The sequence below is a fragment of the Dipteris shenzhenensis genome, chromosome 14 (assembly GCF_047967505.1).
Source record: "Dipteris shenzhenensis isolate YYH24624 ecotype China chromosome 14, Dip_SZ_1.0, whole genome shotgun sequence".
Lineage (NCBI taxonomy): Eukaryota > Viridiplantae > Streptophyta > Polypodiopsida > Gleicheniales > Dipteridaceae > Dipteris > Dipteris shenzhenensis.
The window spans coordinates 7,724,350-7,743,401 of record NC_141609.1 but is presented as its reverse complement, the minus strand read 5'-3'; the positions used below and the strand labels follow the sequence as shown (position 1 = coordinate 7,743,401).

Sequence of the window (19,052 nt, the reverse complement as noted above, 5' to 3'; positions counted from 1 at the left end):
TCACCTGATGGCAAGTCGCTCTAAAGCTGATGCTGAAGCCTCTGTTGCAGCTTCATCCCCACTGCCTAGTAGACGTACAAGATGTGGTAAACTGCCGGCCTTTTGGATTGCTCGCCGAATTTCCTCATTGATAGCAATGTCTGAAATTGTGCTAGCTGCCAATGTTGCCACTTTCACATCCCCTAGCCCTAGTATGAGAACAAGCCTAGGAATTCCATCCCACCAAGGCATCAGGGTGAATTCAACTGCCTTTGCAACCTGATCTGCTTGCTTGACTGTGTTTCTGGCCTCTTTCTCCAGCAAGCCGATCCTTCCAAGAAAGTGTTGACGTGCTCGGCCCTCAATTGCCAGCTGAGTGGATTCATCAAGATCAGGCCCACCACTTTCCATGTTCAAGCCTAAGAGCAGCTTCCCTGCACCAAAAGCTGATGGCAGCGATGGCGATGGCTCAAACTTTACTTCATCTGAAAGTGTGGGTACTACATCAAGCATAGGTTTGAAGGATTTATATGCACTAGCTCCAACGAGGGGCACTGGCACTAGCCCTTCCTCTATGATAGCATGTTTATAGTCATCAGCACGAGCAAATCCAAGCAGAGTCCTACGTGCTTCCTGTCTAGTGACCTTTGAACCTTCCCCACCTCTAAGCAGCTTTGCCTGGCAACAGTTAGCTTGATTTAGTGCAGAGCCATTATTCAACAAGAACTACTTAAAACACAAAAAGGCTTCAAGAAGCATTGAACCTTTTAGAATACAAGGTGATAATGCAAGAGTTTCAAAATCCCAGTAACAAGTTTCCCTGACACAACATCCCCAGCTCAACCAGGCCTTAGAAAAGAGGAAGGAAGAAGGGGGATGGAAAGCAGGGAAGTTGATACCAGCTTTGGGATTATGCCAGCCTCCACCAAAATCTCATGATTGGCCTCATCCAATGCAAAGTTCGACAAAACACCCGTAGCTGCTTCTCGATCAGGTCCTTCAGAGTCTAACATGGTAACAAGAACTGGTAAAAGCTCCAAAAATGTAATTTTATGCCTGAGCTTCTCTTCAAGGGATAAATTCCAAAGACAACCTGTGGCTTGCTCCCTTACCTGCAATGTATAGCTGCAATTAGATAAGAGATAAACCCCCGAGGACATTCTCATTCTTGACCAAGCAGCAACTAACGAAAGAACTGTCTATACTCAGAGAGGAAGACAGGACCCGCATGGGAAACTTCCACGATACTGAATTCATCCTCTTGTCCACCATTTGAACAATAAAAATCATTTAGCCATGACATCGTTTTCATTCAGCCACAACAGTGATTGGTGTATCATTAGGCTTTAGGGTCTAGCCAGCTGCTAGGCATCATGTATTTATGGTAAGTAATTTGAAAAGGTGCACACTAAACCTTCAATAAACTGCCACGATTATAGTACACTTGGATTACTCATATTGTAATTTCTCATTATAGAAATGGGTCAAAAACATTTACTGTCCATCATAGGAAGATCCCTGAGGCCAGTATAAAAATTGTTTGTTGGCATTCCTTATATATGCAAATTCACATGGCAGCTGAAACGTGTCATTCAATCCAAATATCTATTTGTGTGATTTCACATTGATATCTCAACAAAGTGGAGGGGAAAGGTCATGGAAGTCCATATAAAGAGAAGAATGAGAATGAAGGGTCCACAAGCTTCTCAATTAACATTTTGGGAGAGTCCAAACGTGTTATCATATGCTACACAGGTTTACTTGTACATACAGACTCACAGACTAGCATATCATATGCTACACAGGTTTACTTGTTACAAACAGGGTCACCTCCAAATATACCATTACAAGGGACTCAAAGACTAGCCTATCACAATAATTGATCGTTCTCTATACAATCCCTTCACTAGACGAAAACAATCAAATAACAATGAAACAGGAAAATAAGTAAAATCATATCAACAAAAAGGAGAGAAATTTTGCTCCTAAGCAAAAGCTCAGACTTTTACACAGACATTAATAACATGCTCAACCGAGTCAAAGTTCAATCATTTATACTCAATCTCACAATAAGAAAGGAGACAAATCGGCATTAGGTACCTTAATGATGTAAAAATGACAGAGTCCAGAGTCGAGAACGCAAAGCAAGCCAATTGCATAAGAGAGAACAATGCCTTCAATTCCCAAGAAAAATTCTTCACTTCTAAATTGTCAGGAGAATATAATAGGACCCTTGGTCTCAAAGCAGCATACACCTCACTCTCCCCGCAGTGGAAAAATTTCACACAGATTACACTAGATATCCCTCACAATTGTGCACACAAGTAATAGATAAAGAGCCAAGATAGGCAGAAAAATAACTTCATTAACATGCCCCGCAACTTGTGGACTGATTTAGTACAATAGCATCACCATTGAGCTCTCTCTGTAGGCGAAATTGGTCTGCACTACCATCAATCACATGGCTCAACAAATTGGATCTCAACTGTGCCTAACTACAGCCAAATGACGGTTGGTCTGCTGGACCCTCTCCTTGCCACAAAGAGCCTTTTGTGGCTGTTGCTGAATTAGAGACAATGAGCCTAAAAGGATCCTTTTAGATGAAGGGCTGGCTGCCCTTCCCTTCTTCAGATTTGGGGCAACCGGCTCTTTAAACTGGCCTAAAAACGAAGAGTGCAGCACAGCTCTGGGTGGAATAGTCAATGGCATTGCTCATATGTGTGTATCCATGGGCAAAAAGGCAATGATACCTCCCCGGAATCTCATAGTATATGGGGCATCGTATAAGGACACGCTCCTCTGTCTCCACCTCATGTGTGTCTACGGGTAATCTGATAATCTACTGAACTCTAACTTATGTGCAATCATAAATGTCCAAACTGTCACCGTTGATGGAAGTCTCAACCAAGTGCTTCACAAAAACTTGCCTTGTACTCTGCTTCAGTGGAAGATTTTATTTTTGATGTTGGTAATGGAAGAGAGAGAACGGGAGAGAATGGAGCTGAAGCAAGCTGGAATGAAATTGCAGCAGCAACAATGAACTACAAAGCTAGGGCAGTCATAGAGATGAAACCTAGAATGAACCCGAACTGGGGCAAAAGATGTGTGGTGACTAACTCACAATCTCTACCTGATGTTAGGGGTAAGAAACCTTAATAAAGGGAAAAGCACCCCTAGTCCAACATTGGCCACTGCCTTAGGAAATATAAAGATTTCTAACACCTCCTAGCAGTGACAATGTCACAATGTACAAGGTAAATATCAATCACCAAACAAATGTCAGTTTAAAGATTTGTGAAAAGCCTCAAACTTTGGACGAGGTAATGCTTTGGTGAAGAGATCTACCATTGTCTACTGTGTAGGGCAGGAGACCAAGCTGATGTCCCATGCATGTAGCTGCTCTCTGACAAAACGATAAAAAATTTCAATGCGTTTCATACGAGCATGAGACACAGGATTCTGTACCACTGCAATGGCACTCTGACTATTAGTTGGAATTGAGTAGGCTCCTCCAATGATGCATGTAGATGCACGAGTGTCCAAGGAAGAAACAATTACTACTAGTGGACTGCCAAGTATCAAAATCACCAGCCCCATCTGAATCACTGTAAGCATGTAAGTGAAAGTCACCCCCTAGAAAAGAGCAAACCAAGAGACCGGGTGCCCTGCAAATATCGAAACACCCGCTTCACAGCTTGCCAATGTGAAGTATTTGGAGTGTGCATAAATCAGGTCGACTAAAACACTGCATACTGATGTCAAGACGTGTGTTCCATAAATAAATAAGGCATCACACGACCTAGCTGTAAACAAAGGTATCAAAAGGTTCAGTGGCATCATGAACGAACAGCTTAAGCCCCCAATTCATAGGAGTAGATATGGGGCTGCAATTCTGAAATCTGAACCATTCCAAGAATCACCAATATACTTGGACGGCAATAGCCCAATACCTCTATCATCTTGTACAAATTGGATGCTCCAAGTAGTGAAGCAACCCCAAATCTGACATCTCAGATGTCTACTGAAATTTGCAAATTTTGCAGCATTAGTACCAGTGAGCAGTATGTCATCGACGTAGAGAACAATCATAAGTAAATCCTCCCCTTCCTTCCTGACATAGAGGGTGCGGGTGCTCTCATGTGGACTATTTTGCATTCCCTAGCTCGTCAAAAAGGCATTTATCTTTGCATACCAAGCTCAAAGAGCTTACTTCAAGCCATACAAGGCCTTTCTCAATTTGCATACTCTCGTTTCCTTGCCAGGTTCCACAAATCCAATGGGCTGAGAAACATAGGAATCCTCCTGAAGGTCCCCGTTCAAGAATGCAGTTTTAATGTCCAGCTGATGGATCTTCCATCCATGAAATATGGCCAATGCAACCACACACGTAACGGTGGTCCTACAAGAAGTGGGGATAAAGGTTTCATCATAATCTATGCCTTTCTGCTATGCATAGCCCTTTGCCACAAGACGAGCTTTGTACTTGTTGATGGAACCATATGATTTTCTTTTGAGCTTGAACACCCACTTCGTGCCAATTGCCTTCTTGAGCAGGCAAGTCCACCAACCACCCAAGTGTGGTTTTTCTTGATGGAGTCAATCTCCACTTGCATTGCCTGCATCCAATGCAAATTTTCTCATGCATCACCAAAATTGTCAAGCTCAACTACCTTGGGTATGCTACTAACCCAAGGGGACTCGTAGAAATGGGCATCCTCAATGTCTCTAGTGCCACTCCGTGTACGGCTAGGAAGTGGTGCAAGAAAGCTTGTTGTCCTTAAGAGTGTGGAGCAGCCAATGAGGTACTGATCTTGTTTCTTACACTCCTGTACTTTCACACACAATGGCATCAACAATTTCTTCTTGAGAAACAGGCTCAGCTATAAGCTGAACTGAGGCATCACCCATTGGATTATCTTGCTGATCTTTCACTGGCATATTAGGTGCAACATTAAAGGAAATGGACAGCAGCCTGGACAGCAGCCTGTCAGAGGGTTCAGAAGGACCCTGATTTCTGTCAAAACCAGCACAGGGCAGATCTGCATTTTCAGCAAATATAATATCCCGACTAGTGACCTTCTTGGTCACGTGATTATAAAGTCTATACCCCTTGCTTTCATTGCTGTAACCAATAAAGATGCACTTTTCTACCTTGTCATCAAATTTTCCATCCAACTCTTGAGGCACATGCACGTATGCTACACAACCAACTGTACAGAAATAGCCCACATCGGGCTTACGACCAAACCATGCTTGATAAGTGTCATGACCATAAGGGCCTTCATTGGATACATGTTCAGAATATGACTCGAGCACATAACGGCTTCCATTCAAAATTTGTGTGGCAACCCTTTTGCTTTTAGCATGCATCTCCCTATCTTCGACATTTTTCCTTTCAGCCTTCCCATTCTATTGGGGAGTATACCTCATAGTAAACTAATGTGTAATGCCCTTCTCAACAAAAAATTGTTGGAATGCCTTGGATAGATATTTCCCCCCTCGATCTGAACGAAGCGTCTACAACCGGCATTCAGATTGATTTTCAACCAAGGCCACAAAGTGTTTGACCACATTGCAAACTTCGGACTTTTTGCTTAAGAGCAAAAACCCAAGTAAAACATGTAAAGTCATCTATGAATGTAACACAATAAAGATGACCCCCGAATGATGGAGTGCATATGGGTCCACAAATCTTACTATGGACAAGCTGTAATTTACGTGTAGCCCAAACTGCACCATCCTTGGGAAAGGAAAAACGAAGCATTTTACCCAAAAAACAGCCCTCACATATTTTATTTGGAGGGGTCTCCAAGCGAGGCAAGGCACCAACCATATTAAGCTTCTGCAATAACATAAGGCTGCCATAATTTACATGCCTAAACCTGGCATGCCAAACTTTGCATCCTGCATGCCAGAGGTAGAAGCCACAAAAGTGGAGTATGCTTTAGGCATTAAGCTCAAATAACATAATCTAACGGTGAAAACCAGGACATGGTCTCTCTCCATGTCACGAACTGAGCATCGATCATCCTCAAGATGACTTGGTAACCTCTGAGAGAGAGAGAGACAGAGACAGAGACAGACAGAGACAGACAGAGACAGAGACACAGAGAGTAAATTCTTATTAATCCCAGGGACATACAAAACATCCTGGAGGCAAAAATCTGAATCATCCACGGCTGTGAGTGAAAGTTCTCCAATCCCTTTGATTGGTTAGAAAGAATCATTGTTGGCACAAGAAACCAACTTGCTAACCCGTGCACTAGATAACTTATCAAAGAAAGATGTATGTGAGGTGAGCTAACCCACGAATGCTGAGAAACAGACCAGCCATGACCAAGGCCCAATGCTGCCAAGACTGTCAATGTAGACCACTGTGTAAGGCTATCGAAGAGGCTTGGGCATGCAGCAGAGATGCGTGTGTGAGAGAGGCGAGAGGAGGACGGAAACTGAGAGACAATTGAGAAAACTGAGTGAACACTGAGAGATATGGAGCTGAGAGAGAGCTGAGAAAAGGGCTAAAAAGAGCTGTAATACTAAAAGAGAAAACTACTGAAACATAACCCCAAACCTCTGCTCCGAGCCCAGGCTATGGTGCTGCGTGGATACCCTCTTTGGATCGCGATTGTACTGCTGAGGATTTGCTTCTGTACTGCGAGGTCTGGAGGGGGTTAGAGGCTGCACCAGGGGTGGAGATGAAGGCTGAAAGGCTGGAGGACTGAGTGAGAAATGAGGGAGCAAGGGCGCCCTTTAAAAAGAGGGCTGGATGGGCCTGTTTTGGCCAACCCAACAAGCCTAATGAGCCGACCAGCCAGTTGGCTGGTTTGGTTAGGCTGGTAGGGCTTTTCCCTCAGCCCTAGGGCCGACCTGGAGGGGCAAAGCCAGCCTATGAATAGGCGCCTTCCTCTGCCCATTTCACATGCTTGGGGCTGCCATCTAGGGCCCTTTTGGGTCTCCTTCCTTGGCTGCTCCTTCCCTCTTCCATAGACCAGCCTTTGGGAGCACTTCTGGGCTCCTACCCTAGGCTAAGGACTAGGCCTAACTAAAGCCTAAGATGGAGACAATAGCCTACTGAGTTCACCAATGGGTGCTAGTGAATACAAATCTAACTAAGGCTTGAGAGACTGACCTACGTAACTCATGCCTGACTATCCTTGGACTAGGGCTCACAAAGGGGTTACAGCTTACGACAAAATCACCTATTTTAGGGATCTACTAGCACTTGTCGATGTAGCCAGGTGTCACTTTGCACACAAGTACAACGGTGCATGTGACATTCCCCCCTCCTTAATTTGGCAGTAACTGCATGCTTCCAAGATATCTATGGAAACTCTTGGAAAAAACTTTCATCTAACCAAACCGCTTCATGGGTCCCTCGATCTTTGAACTTGGTGTCGAATTCGTGGATGTGTCCTCCTAACCCATGCTTCCATTTATGGAGGAGAATTTTCTTTGGCTCTATAACTTCTGCATCATCGATTACTTCGTGTTGCTGCTCATCTATGATATCACTGAGTGCTGACCAATATGAGGATTCAACCACCATTCGTGAAAGACATTATGCATTGTCTAACTGCCGGAAAGCTGCAACTTCATGGAGACATAGTTGCTCTTTTTAATAATAGGAAAGGATCCAAAAATATTTAAGGAGATCTTCGGGCATCGCTTGCCCACCTGTTTCAATCTTTGTTTGATAATCCTCAAATAAACCCAATCACACTCTTTGAAATTGGCATCTCGAAGGGACTTGTTGGCTTGGCGCTTGTATACTACTTGTGCTAAATTTGGCCACCTGTTTCAATCTTTGTTTGATAACCCAATCACACTCTTTGAAATTGACATCTTGACGAGACTTGTTGGCTTGGCGCTTGTATATTGCTTGCACTAAATTTAGCGAGGTGGTCTTTTACTGTCTTCATAATCTCTGCCATGGATTCTGTAGTCTTATTAGCTTTAAGAGGCAGGGAGATCATCCTGGTGAAAAGTGTGGAGAACCTTCTACCAAAAGCTGCTTCATACGATGTACGACCAATGCTTGATGAATAGGTATCATTCATTATGACTTGTGCGAGCCAAAGGTACTCCTCTCACTTTGACTGCGCATCATGACAATAAGATTTATACCTCTAATTGCCTCTCTGTCTGCGGATGAAATGCGCTAGACATCTGGAGCTTGGTGCCGAAATTTTCAGACACGGCCCTCCAGAGATGCGAGATAAATTTTAAAACCCCTATTTGTGGTAATTGTCACGGGGATGAACTTCATGTGCATCTAAACCCGTGGCTACTCCCATGGATATTTTGGCCGCGCAAATTGGCCTAGAGGAAGTGTCTACTTTCTAGAATTCCCTACTGGCCGCAGGGACTAGAAGCGTCAACTTCCTAGAAGTCCCTAGTTCGATTTCTAGAGCACCCAATAGGCCCAAGTGCTAGGTCAAGGCAAGGCTAAGAGGGGACCAATATTTCATTGGTTGGAGAGGGTTAGAGCTTTAATGTGAGGGGCAAACCAATGTTTCATTGGTTTTGGTAGGTTAGAACATTAATGAGGCAGCCAAGTGGCAGCCCCTCATGCATGTCCACCTACCCCCTTCCTCTCCTTTCAAGGTATACAGGATTTTTGACGTGATTTTTGGCTGCTCCTTTCATTTTGCACGTTTCCCAATGTTACCGCTCCATGCTTTGGCTGATTTTTCATGCATTTCGGAGTCCCTTCTTCTCTCTTCTCCTTGGCATGCATCCCAAGGCGCCTCCTTTGCTGTTGTGCAGACTCTACTCCAAGCTGTACAGGTGATTTATGCTGCATTGCAGCCCGTTTTTCTTGCTGGCGTGCAGTCAGGACATGATTTCCAGTTGGTACAGCACGTTTTCTTACTCATTGTGAAGCTGTACGGGCTGTTCTGCACCTCCAGAGATCCTGTTGCAGATGTTTTAGCCTTTCTCTCACTGGTTTCTGGCTTCTACACCCATGAGCCTTGCTCTTCCTTCTCTTTCCAGCTCTCAGAATCTTTGTCCTCACTTTCTCTCTCTTATCCCCTTGAGTGGAAGCCATTTCTACACCCCTGGGGGCCTGGACAGAGGATAGGTGCAAGAGAGAGCTTGCCCCTTTGCCCCTCTGCCATGGACAGTGGGTATGGATACCGAAAGGGGCGCCAAGGTATTTAGGGCCTGTGTGGTGTCTCGTCTTTGGTTCATTGAGCAGGCAAGGCTAAGAGGGGACCAATGTTTCATTGGTTGGAGAGGGTTAGAGCTTTAATGTGACGGGCAAACCAATGTTTCATTGGTTTTGGTGGGTTAGAACATTAATGAGGCGGCCACGTGGCAGCCCCTCATGCATGTCCACCTACCCCCTTCTCTCCGGGATTTTCAACATGATTTTTGGCTGCTCCTTTCATTTTGCACGTTTCCCAATGTTACCCGCTCCATGCTTTGGCTGATTTTTCATGCATTTCGGAGTCCCTTCTTCTCTCTCCTCCTTAGCATGCATCCCAAGGTGCCTCCTTTGCTGTTGTACAGACTCTACTCCAAGCTGTACAGGTGATTTATGCTGCATTGCAGCCCGTTTTTTATGCTGGCATGCAGTCCAGGACCTGATTTCCAGTTGGTACAGCACGTTTTCTCACCCATTCTGAAGTTGTACGGACTGTTCTGCACCTCCAGAGATCCTGTTGCAGATATTTTACCCTTTCTCTCACTGGTTTCTGGCTTCTACACCCATGAGCCTTGCTCTTCCTTCTCTTTCCAGCTCTCAGAATCTTTATCCTCACTCTCTCTCCCTGCAGCTCCCTCCTCAGCCCGTTGCCTCCTCTCAGCTCCCCCCTCCGCACAGCTCCCTCCCCGCAGCTCCCTCCTCCGCCCTTCCGCTCCTGCTCCCCCCCCCCGCCTGCAGCCTCGCTGCCCCGCCCTCTTGCAGCTCCTCGCTTGAAGCCCCGCCCCTCCTGCAGCTCCCTCCCTCCACTGCCTCCCCGCCTTCAGCTCCCCCGCCCGCTGCCTTCTCTCCCCGCTTCTGCTCCACCCTCCTTCTTCCACCCTCCCTCCCTCTTGGCTCCCCGCCTAGCCTCGCCACCCTCCCTCCCTCTTGGGGGGGTTCTCTTGTCATGAGGGGGGGGTACATGCTCCCTCTCCTACAAAAAGACTAAGTCCTACACCGAACGCGGGTCTGCCCTACGAAATGGGGAAAGGTGGCAAGGATACGGATAAAGCCACCAAGAAAGACGACAACGAAGCCAAGAAACAAACACAACTGAAACTCCAAGATGTGAACACACGCTACAACTGCAGTGGACTCGGAGTGGACAGCAAAGCAAAGGCGAGACCCACCTCGGCCTCAGCTTCAGCTTTAGTTTCAGCTTCAGTCCCAATGTCGGGCTCAGCTACATCCTCATCCTCAACCTCAGCGCTAGCCTCAGCTTCAGCTTCAGCGACACTTTCAGCTCCACTTACGCTCACGGCCTCCACAGTTACAGCTACTGGCTCTGATATACCCCTACCCATGACATTGATTGCTCCACCCTCCCCTAGGATAGAGGGGTTGCCACTGACACCATCTCTCCCTTCCTCTCCCGCTATAGTTCTCTCTCCGATTATGACACCTACTTTGGAGGGGTCATACACTGTTCCGCACTACTCGACCTTCTTCTCCCCTCTCCCTCTTAGTCAGCCCAAACTCCCATACCCTGCTGGGATCGCCTCCTCCAAACCACTATCATCTCCATACCCCCATCTCACCCAGTCATCACCCAGCCTCCAGTCTCAACCTCACACTTCCAGGCCACAGTCCTTTCAGTTTCCGTTGGAGCCCGGACGAGCTGACCCATCAGAGGCTTGGGAGTACTTGTTGATGGAGGTCCAGAGCATCCAAGAGTGCGAGAGGGAGCTGTCACGCTTCACACAGGGGCAGACACGCTTCACCCAGGAGCAGGCACGTCTCATACAGGAGCAGTCTCAAACTATCCGAGACCAGGCTGACCTTATTCAAGGACTCAGACAGGAGATCTCACAGCTCCAACAGGAGGTCACTGCTATACATACAGTCCCAAGGAGCACCCCAGTTGTGGAGGCACAGATTGCGAGCATGCAATCTGCCATCGAGGAGACGTCCAGATGGGTCGGCGTAGCCAAACGGGAACCTGCAAGGGTAACCGTTTCGGCTACCCTCCTGGAGCAGCAGCAAAGAGCCAGCAAGGCTCTCAACATCAGAGTACGTGGGATTCCCCGCACTAAGGCTACACCAATGGCAGATGCGCAGGCCTTCGTGACCACTACCCTAGGGGCGACTGAGCACAGGATTGAGAGAGCATGGCGGGTTGGAAGGGACCCCAACCAGGAGCAGCCCCTTATCATACAGTTCCATGATACAGTTCCATGACGCCCAGACACGACTTTTGGCTTTACGTCGTAGGTCAGCCTTACGAGACCAGCCAACGATCTCCATGGATAAGGACGTCACTCCACTACAGGTTGAGGAGAGGCGTTTTCTGTTGCAGCAGCAGGATCAGGCCCGCAAGGAGGGGAAGTGGGCAGTAGTACGAGATGGATAACTCCTTACAGGCCCCCATCCAGCACCGTTAGCCTTACGAGACCAGCCAACGATCTCCATGGATGAGGACCTCACTCCACTACAGGTTGAGGAGAGGCATTTTCTATTGCAGCAGCGGGATCAGGCCCACGAGGAGAAGTGGGCAGTAGTACGAGGTGGATAACTCTTACAGGCCCCCGTCGAGCACCCACCTCTCCTCCCGCATAGGGAGGCTGGGTCTATGAGACCCAGATATCCGAGATCCTATCCTGTACCATCTAGAACTATAATGGTACCTTATGGTCAGAACCAGGGAGCTTCTCGAAATCCTATATAGGTCACGACATAGTCTTTTACACAGAGACACATCAGAGCCCAGAGTGCCCACTACCAGTAGTCAGCGGTTATATATGGGAGTCTGCCTACAGAGAAGAGATGAGATACAGAGATGAGATGGGGGATACAGCAGGGGTTCGAGGGTCAGGAGGAGTTGCAGTCCTTTACAGATCCACACTTTTGGGGGCCATCTCAGTGGAGCATAGAGATCCACACTCCAGGTTTCTCTGGATCCGGATTTGACACATGGATACCCGGGATCTGTTTATTGCAGTTTGCTACTTCCCCCCCGAGACCTCCCTGCTTTGCCAGAGATATTCGAGGGGAGGATGAGACATCACCATTTGCTACTCTTTATCAGTCCATTGTTGACTTCTCTAGAAGTCCTCCTAGTTGGGGACTTCAACGCGAGGACAGGCGCTCGTCAGGCACCACTCCTCGACTTCAGAGATGATTCCACTCTATTGCCAGACATTGACCTTGAAGAGGAAAGTATGCTACGAGTTTCGGCTGACAGAGGAGAACCGCTCACATCATGATCTCATTATCTATAATGGTCTTGATAGATGGCCCGCTTCAAGTGGTTTCACTTACTTTCCCCATGGGGGTGGATCCAGTGTTGTGGACTACATCATGGGATCCCCTGCCTTCACATCTTGCATCACTGACTTTACCGTAGCACCTCTCCCTCCAGGGGCTGATCATACATATCTTTTGTTTAGCATTTCCACCCCCCGCCGCACAGCACTTTCTACCCCGTTGAGTTCTTACTCCACCTACCATGTTATACGCTTTGATCGCGATCACTCACCTACTTACTCTGGCCGTCTGTACATACTTCTCGCGTACATTGACTTTATACCCCTTTTAGAAGATCGTGCTGCCCTAGTCACTCGCTCACTTCACGAGGCCGCTCTTCACGCCTTCCCCCACACCACCCGCTCCACCCGTCCACCACCACCACCTAGGACCGTACCCTGTAATAGCTGGTACGATGGTGAGTGTAAGGCTATACGCCGTTCGCTAAGATTCGAAACAAAAAACAACCTTCCAAGCGAACCAGAGACGCTACGCAAGTACCATCGTCTGGTACGCAGGAAGAAACTTGACTTCGTGCGCCGAAACGAGGGGGGGCTAGTGAACATTCTGTTCAGTAACAACTCTAAGAACTTCTGGCGGAGATTTCTAGAGAGATGGTCCCCCCCACCACTCACTAACACTCAGGTATGGTCGGATTATGCACGCAAGCTCTATGATATCCCAAATCAGCCAGCCCCTAACCTATCACATATGCCACGCCCCACATCTTGCACCCTCTTCACTAGAGGGGGGGTAAAGGATGCCGTATTGAAACTTCATAATGGCCTAGCAAAGGATCATGAGGGACTATGCACTAAGTTCATTGCATATGGGATTAACCTCCTAGTCCCGATCTTAGACAAGCTATTTAATGAAGCTGTTTGCTTGGGATTTCCATGCACCTGGACCATCAACACTATCTCACCCATCCACAAGGCAGGGGATCCCATGAACCCAGAGAACTACAGGACCATTATGATTGGACATGTCATGTCCAAGATTTATGCATCAGTACTTGATTCTGAGGTAAGCAGATTTGCAGAGTGTCGAGGACTCAGCGCAACGGGACAGGCTGGTTTCAGACGGGATCATGGGACCATGGACCATATTCTTGCGCTCAGATGTATCATCGAGGAGGCGAGGGCACGGAAGCAGAGGGTTTACTGTTGCTTGGTAGATTTCCACAAGGCATTTGACACTGTTCTAAGAGCTTGGCTCATACGTCGCCTACATGATTTGGGTTATGACCAGCAGATCATTTGGGTTGTCATGGCACTTTATGAGCGAGTTTCAGGCAGAGTCCGGACAAAATCTGAATGAACAGACAAGATCATGAGCACTATCAGGGTCAAACAAGGGTGCCCATCATCACCTACCTTGTTTAGCCTCTACATCGACGAGCTCGAGACAGTGATGCAGGCACAGGGTGGGGTAGGTTGCTCTCTCACGGGCACGCTGATCCTCTTATTGCTTTACGCAAATGACGTGGCCCTCTTGTCTTCCTCAGCCGAGGGGCTCCAGAGACACCTTGACGCACTATAGTCCTTTTGTGAGATCATGATTTGAAGGTCAACTTGGGTAAAACCAAGGTTATGATCTTCAATACATCTCGAGCCATCATGCGCGATGAGCATTTTACATTTGATGGGTCCCCTATTGAGGTAGTTTCATCATACACCTATCTTGGGGTCATCTTTTCCGGACCCATCTTCACTATGAGACCCACGATGCATGCACACCTGAGCAAAGGATATGCTTCATTGGCTAGACTAGAGAGGCAGTGCTTCCGCTCTCACTTTCAAGATCCACGGACCAAAGGGTTGTTTTTTGACTCCTTGGTCCGTCCAGTAGGGATGTATGGCAGCCCGTAATGGAGGCCAGACTTGTCGGATACAGAGTGGGTCAGGGTGGAGCGGCTACAGGTTCTCGTGTTATCACGGATGATCCGTGGTAAGCCTTCCGTCCCTCACCAGATCATCCGGGCGAAGTTTGGGTCACCCCCATTACAGCTAGATGATGCATTTCAGGTCATTACGTATCTGTACCGAGTCAAGGAGTATGGGGATTACACATCCACTCGTAGCAAGATACCATGGCTAGCACTGTCCTCTTCTATGGCACTTGCAGCAAGGGGAGACCAAAGGTGTTGGTATGCACGCACAGAGAGATGGTTTGCAGGACTAGGGCTCCACATGGACAGACTACCTCCTTTCCAGTACAGCATGGATGCTCCTCTCCCCCCCCTCCTATCACACGAGGTCAACCAGGTTATACATGAGGATCTACTACACTCCCTCGCAGGTCGCGCCTTAGTGGCAAACCAAGTCCTTCCTGCCACTGCCTAGTATATTGCCTCTTGTTGGTGCTTTCATAGAATATGCATTGGGCAGCTCCGCCGACGGTTGGTACGGAACTTCCTCTAGGTAGGTTCAGACGGCACGAGGAACACTAGGGCCCGAGTAGCTTAGCACACGGTGATCATGCCGCAGGCACTAGGAGGCTTGGGTATCATTGATCTGGAGATGCAGAGCAAGGCCCTTCTAGGCAAGTTGGTGGTTCGTGGCCTCACCCCAGGTGCCGAGCCTTGGAAGCTCCTCTTGCAGAAAGGGCTTCTGAGGAACACCCCATGCACTGGGGGACAATGGCAGCCTTCACATAGATGGATCTTCTCAAAGGCCCCCCTTATGGGGAAGGGCTCCCCCCTGATGAGGAGTCTTCACACGGTTTGGTAGAGACTCGCAGGTGGTCTCATCCGTGCTCTGCCCAGATGCAGGGAGTTCGAGCGTCAGTCCCTTATGTGGCACCCAGAGGTCAGAGATAAGGAGGGACGTATGCTTGGGCAGCGGACTCACATTGGTTGGGCACAGTGGGACAGTGGTCCAACAAGGTCCTTTGGTCGCTGGAGCAGACTACCTATGGAGGCAAAGGCGAGGCTTGATGTCCTAGCACATCTAACAAGGGCAGGGCAACGGATGGGCGAGATCGACTTAGCCATTCCTGAGACCCGGTGGCCATTCCTGAGTCCTGGTGGGAAGGACTTCATATTTGGAGAGACAGCAGATGGTTGGAGCAGTTTTTCCGTACTGGTGTTCCCTTGAGGATTTTGATGCAGCGCGGCAGCACACACCCCGGCTTCTTCTGTGTAGGACCTGGAGACCTACTTCAGCCCCTCACTAGGAGTGACCCTAAGATGGATGGGAGTCTTGAGGGGATACACTGGCAGATGATCAGAGTGGTAGGATGCTTGGGGAAGGAGTGGCACATTGATCCTCCCAGTATCTCAGAGTAGGTTGCCTCTAGATGGCGCCTCTGGCTATGGGAGGGTCGACCCCTAAGGGAGGTCCAATGGGACCTGGGGGAGTGGTTCTGGCCCTTCAGGGGCGGCCTAGTTGAGACGATAGATGAGGTGCCTTTCTTTTCCTACACCACACAGATTGGCACGAGACTTCAAATGGACTCCCTCGAGGGAGAGACACTGGGTAACCCAAAGAGTGCCCAGGGATGTTCGCTCCAAGTTTTGGACGCGGTTGTGGTCCAACTTGCGGCCGAGGAAGATTTCATACTTCTTATGGCTGGCAGCCCACGAAGGCTTGCCCATCAACCTGTGGTTGGAGCAGATGCGAGTGGAGGGGCAGTGCCATTGCTACTCAGATGGTGTCCTGGAGACTATCCTACACTGCCTATGGAGCTGTCGTAGCGCAGCGAGGATCTGGATGAGAGCCCTCATGATCATGACACGTATGCAGAGTCTTCACAAAGACTACACTTGGGGAATGGTGGCTTGGTTGACAGAGGGAGGATACGCGTTTCAGATTGATGAGATCTCACCAGCCTACCGGATACAAGGTCAGAGCATTTAGAGGATTGCACTCCATGAGGCAGCCCCCCTTGATGCCCTAGCTCCTCCTCCTCCTAGAGAAGACAGTGTTTGGGAGGTGGTAGCCAGCATCACGGCTTGGAACATTTGGGTGGCTCGCTGCAGTCTTGTGATGGGAGAGCACCCGGTTCCACCCTCGGCTACCTTGGTTGCCATCTAGCAGGATATCATTTACACTCTATGGTCCACCTGGGAGAATGGGACTCCAGACTCTAGGACGACTATTGAGAGGCGTGCTCGTTTCTGCAAGGCTTGGCCTGCAGGTGTTTTTTACATCTTCACTCCGCGAGGGATTCGCTGGCTGTATAGTCCCCCCACTTGGCTGTTAGCCCCAGTTCCAGAAATCCCCTAGGCAGTGAGCTAGGCTTCTCTGGAACAGGCCGGTTTTTGTTTCAGCCTTTTCCGGTTGCAACTCTTTAGTCATTAGTAGCTGTGTCTCCTACTTGTTAAGATTGTACAATAATAGGGGGAGGATGGAGCGGAGGCCCACATTTGCCTCTGATACCAATGTAGTAAAATGTAACTGAAAGATTTGGAGAAGAAGATAGAGCGCTCTAACACAAGAGAGGAAAAAAGAATGGTGAATGCTGGAAGAGGGGAGTGAATGTGGGTGAGAGCGGAGCAAGGAGACTGTATAGGTGAGGGGTGAGATAGTCAAGCCAGGGGAAACGAGCAACCTTAGAGCACTAGAAACAAAATTAGCAAAGCGTAAGCAGATACATCCGAGTGGTAGTCTTCATCCATTTTAACCCTTCAGCCCTAGTATGTCCATAACATTGAAAAAATGAAAATTCGTGTTAAGCCTAGACTAACATCCCATCGGGTTTCTGTGCAGCATAAGCCTGGCCACTTTTTGCCACATGAAGTCAAGCAAGGCACAAACAAATTAAGGCAACATGCCAAGTATATTCATCACGTCAAAACAGCTTTACATCTTTTAAGCAGTTGCACCTCTGTCGGAATTGCATGTCGAGTTAATAGGCCTGTAATTTCTTCCACTGCTCCTGCTTCAGCAATGGCAACTCTGTGAACATCGAATGCACTGATATTGCGTAAAAGCCCCGCTGCAGCTTCTGAAGCAACTGGTCGGTTGGAAGGAAGAAGGGTGATAACTAGCGGCAAAGTCCCTGGGTATTCAACTATCTGATCAACACTCCGTCTCCCTCCCATAGAATGTCTCCACAGAGCTTTCACTGCTTGCTCTCTGTCCTCCACTGGACTGTCTAATCCAAGCATCCTGACAAACAAACCAATGTAGCCCTCTTCAGGTAAGCGCAAACTTTCTGTCCCAACCTCCTTTGATCGTGCTGTGGAATCTTCAGTTTCCTCCTGCAACAAAAAGTCCCAAAAGATGAAAGCAAAATCCTATCCCGTCCCTAAAGCAAGCGCATATCTCAAATTAGCGTTCACATTCATCGGTTAATAAAGCGTCTCTGCAGGGCCTTTCCTAGGAAGAAACCACATTCGTCGGAAACTCTCTCTAAAACGGAAGCAAGAAGTTGGGAGATCCTACTACAACAGAAAAGTAATGAGCTTGCAAGAGCATACACTGTGTTGAAGAAGCTCATCCGTTGCTATAGGTACGGAATTGTCCCTCTCCTTGTATCCTCCGGCGTTTTCTACTCCAACAGCTTGGACCCTTCCCCCAAGCCCCAGCAAGCTATCTGCACGTCTAATTCTGCAGACTGTTGAAAAGATAAGCTTTCTCGGGGCGCCCTTACAAAAACCTCGTGTGGCGATCGCTTCTTTGCATTGAATCTCCCGTGGTGAAAACCTGGCTTGTCTGCTTTTTTCCCGGATAACTTCCCACTGCAATGAGCCATCAGCTGCAGCAGCTAGGTGAACGCCACCCATAGCGCGAAGGGAATCCATCGAGTCCGTTGGGGGAGGCGACGTTATTTGGGCAACGTATCAATATCGGAGAGCTTGTAAATTGAACCTGCAGAGAAGGTGAATGACAAATGCATCCGGAAAGACCTCTGAGAAGGCAAGAGGGCAGCGTGTGGTAGAATGCGAGGATGGAAACTCAAAAGGACGATGGAATTTCTCGAAACTGATTTGTGAAGAAGTCTGTGAAGTAGAAATCGAAGTGGAATTTAGGGGTTCTTCTGATTCCTCAAGCGTTTGACGCCATAGCCAGAGCTCAGTTTTCTCAGAGTCGGCAAGGAGATAAAATCGATTTCAGGGCAATCGAAGGAGCCAAGTGGAATTTGGATAGGGAGCCCCCCCCCCCACCCCCCTCTTTCACCTAACCATGGTTCCAGCCCTCCTGGCCTTACATTAAAAAAATTCTTCTTCTTCTTCTCATGGTTCAACTAAGGATCCCAACACATTTTGCATCATCTGCGTCGGTGCCCGATGCATATACCTAGGTCTCATACCAACCTTTCTACCAATGCTTCCACACTTACGGAAAAAATTTTACCGACCTCTACTTGGACTAGCGTGGGCTTCTTAGTACTTTCTTTTCCCCACATTTTTTCATAATAACTTCAATACTATACACAAAAAAAGAATATCTTGCATAAAAGACATCCTGCTGATGACTACATTTTTATTCAAATGGTGTTATGGTGTTACCTGATGGACTATATCATGTATTTGATAAGTCTACATCATGTATAGCAATCAATTTAAAATTCATCATGTAAAAGACAAGAAAGCTTCATTCCATTAGTATTGATACTTACTATGCTGTGGCATAAGCATTAACATGTGTTTTTTTCCAATACAAGAGATGGATTTAAGAAGTGAGTACACTTACGG

General features: G+C 47.8%; 1 protein-coding gene across 3 annotated transcripts in view; it reads right to left on the bottom strand.

The window, feature by feature from the left end:
- Positions 1 to 18,476, bottom strand: part of LOC147894140 (ARM repeat superfamily protein) — a 48,053-nt gene extending 29,577 nt beyond the window's left edge. For 2 of the 3 annotated variants that reach the window (XM_087384558.1, XM_087384560.1), the window contains exons 1-5: positions 18,185 to 18,476; positions 17,835 to 18,098; positions 17,238 to 17,615; positions 879 to 1,091; positions 5 to 657 (exon numbers count right to left, since the gene is read on the bottom strand). In XM_087384558.1, coding sequence (XP_087240684.1) covers positions 5 to 657; positions 879 to 1,091; positions 17,238 to 17,615; positions 17,835 to 18,098; positions 18,185 to 18,253 — 1,577 coding nt within the window. In that variant the 5' untranslated portion in view covers positions 18,254 to 18,476. Of the gene's footprint in view, positions 1 to 4; positions 658 to 878; positions 1,092 to 17,237; positions 17,616 to 17,834 lie in introns of all 3 variants that reach the window. The other variant, XM_087384559.1, reaches the window with a different exon arrangement.
- Positions 18,477 to 19,052: the final 576 nt, after the last annotated feature.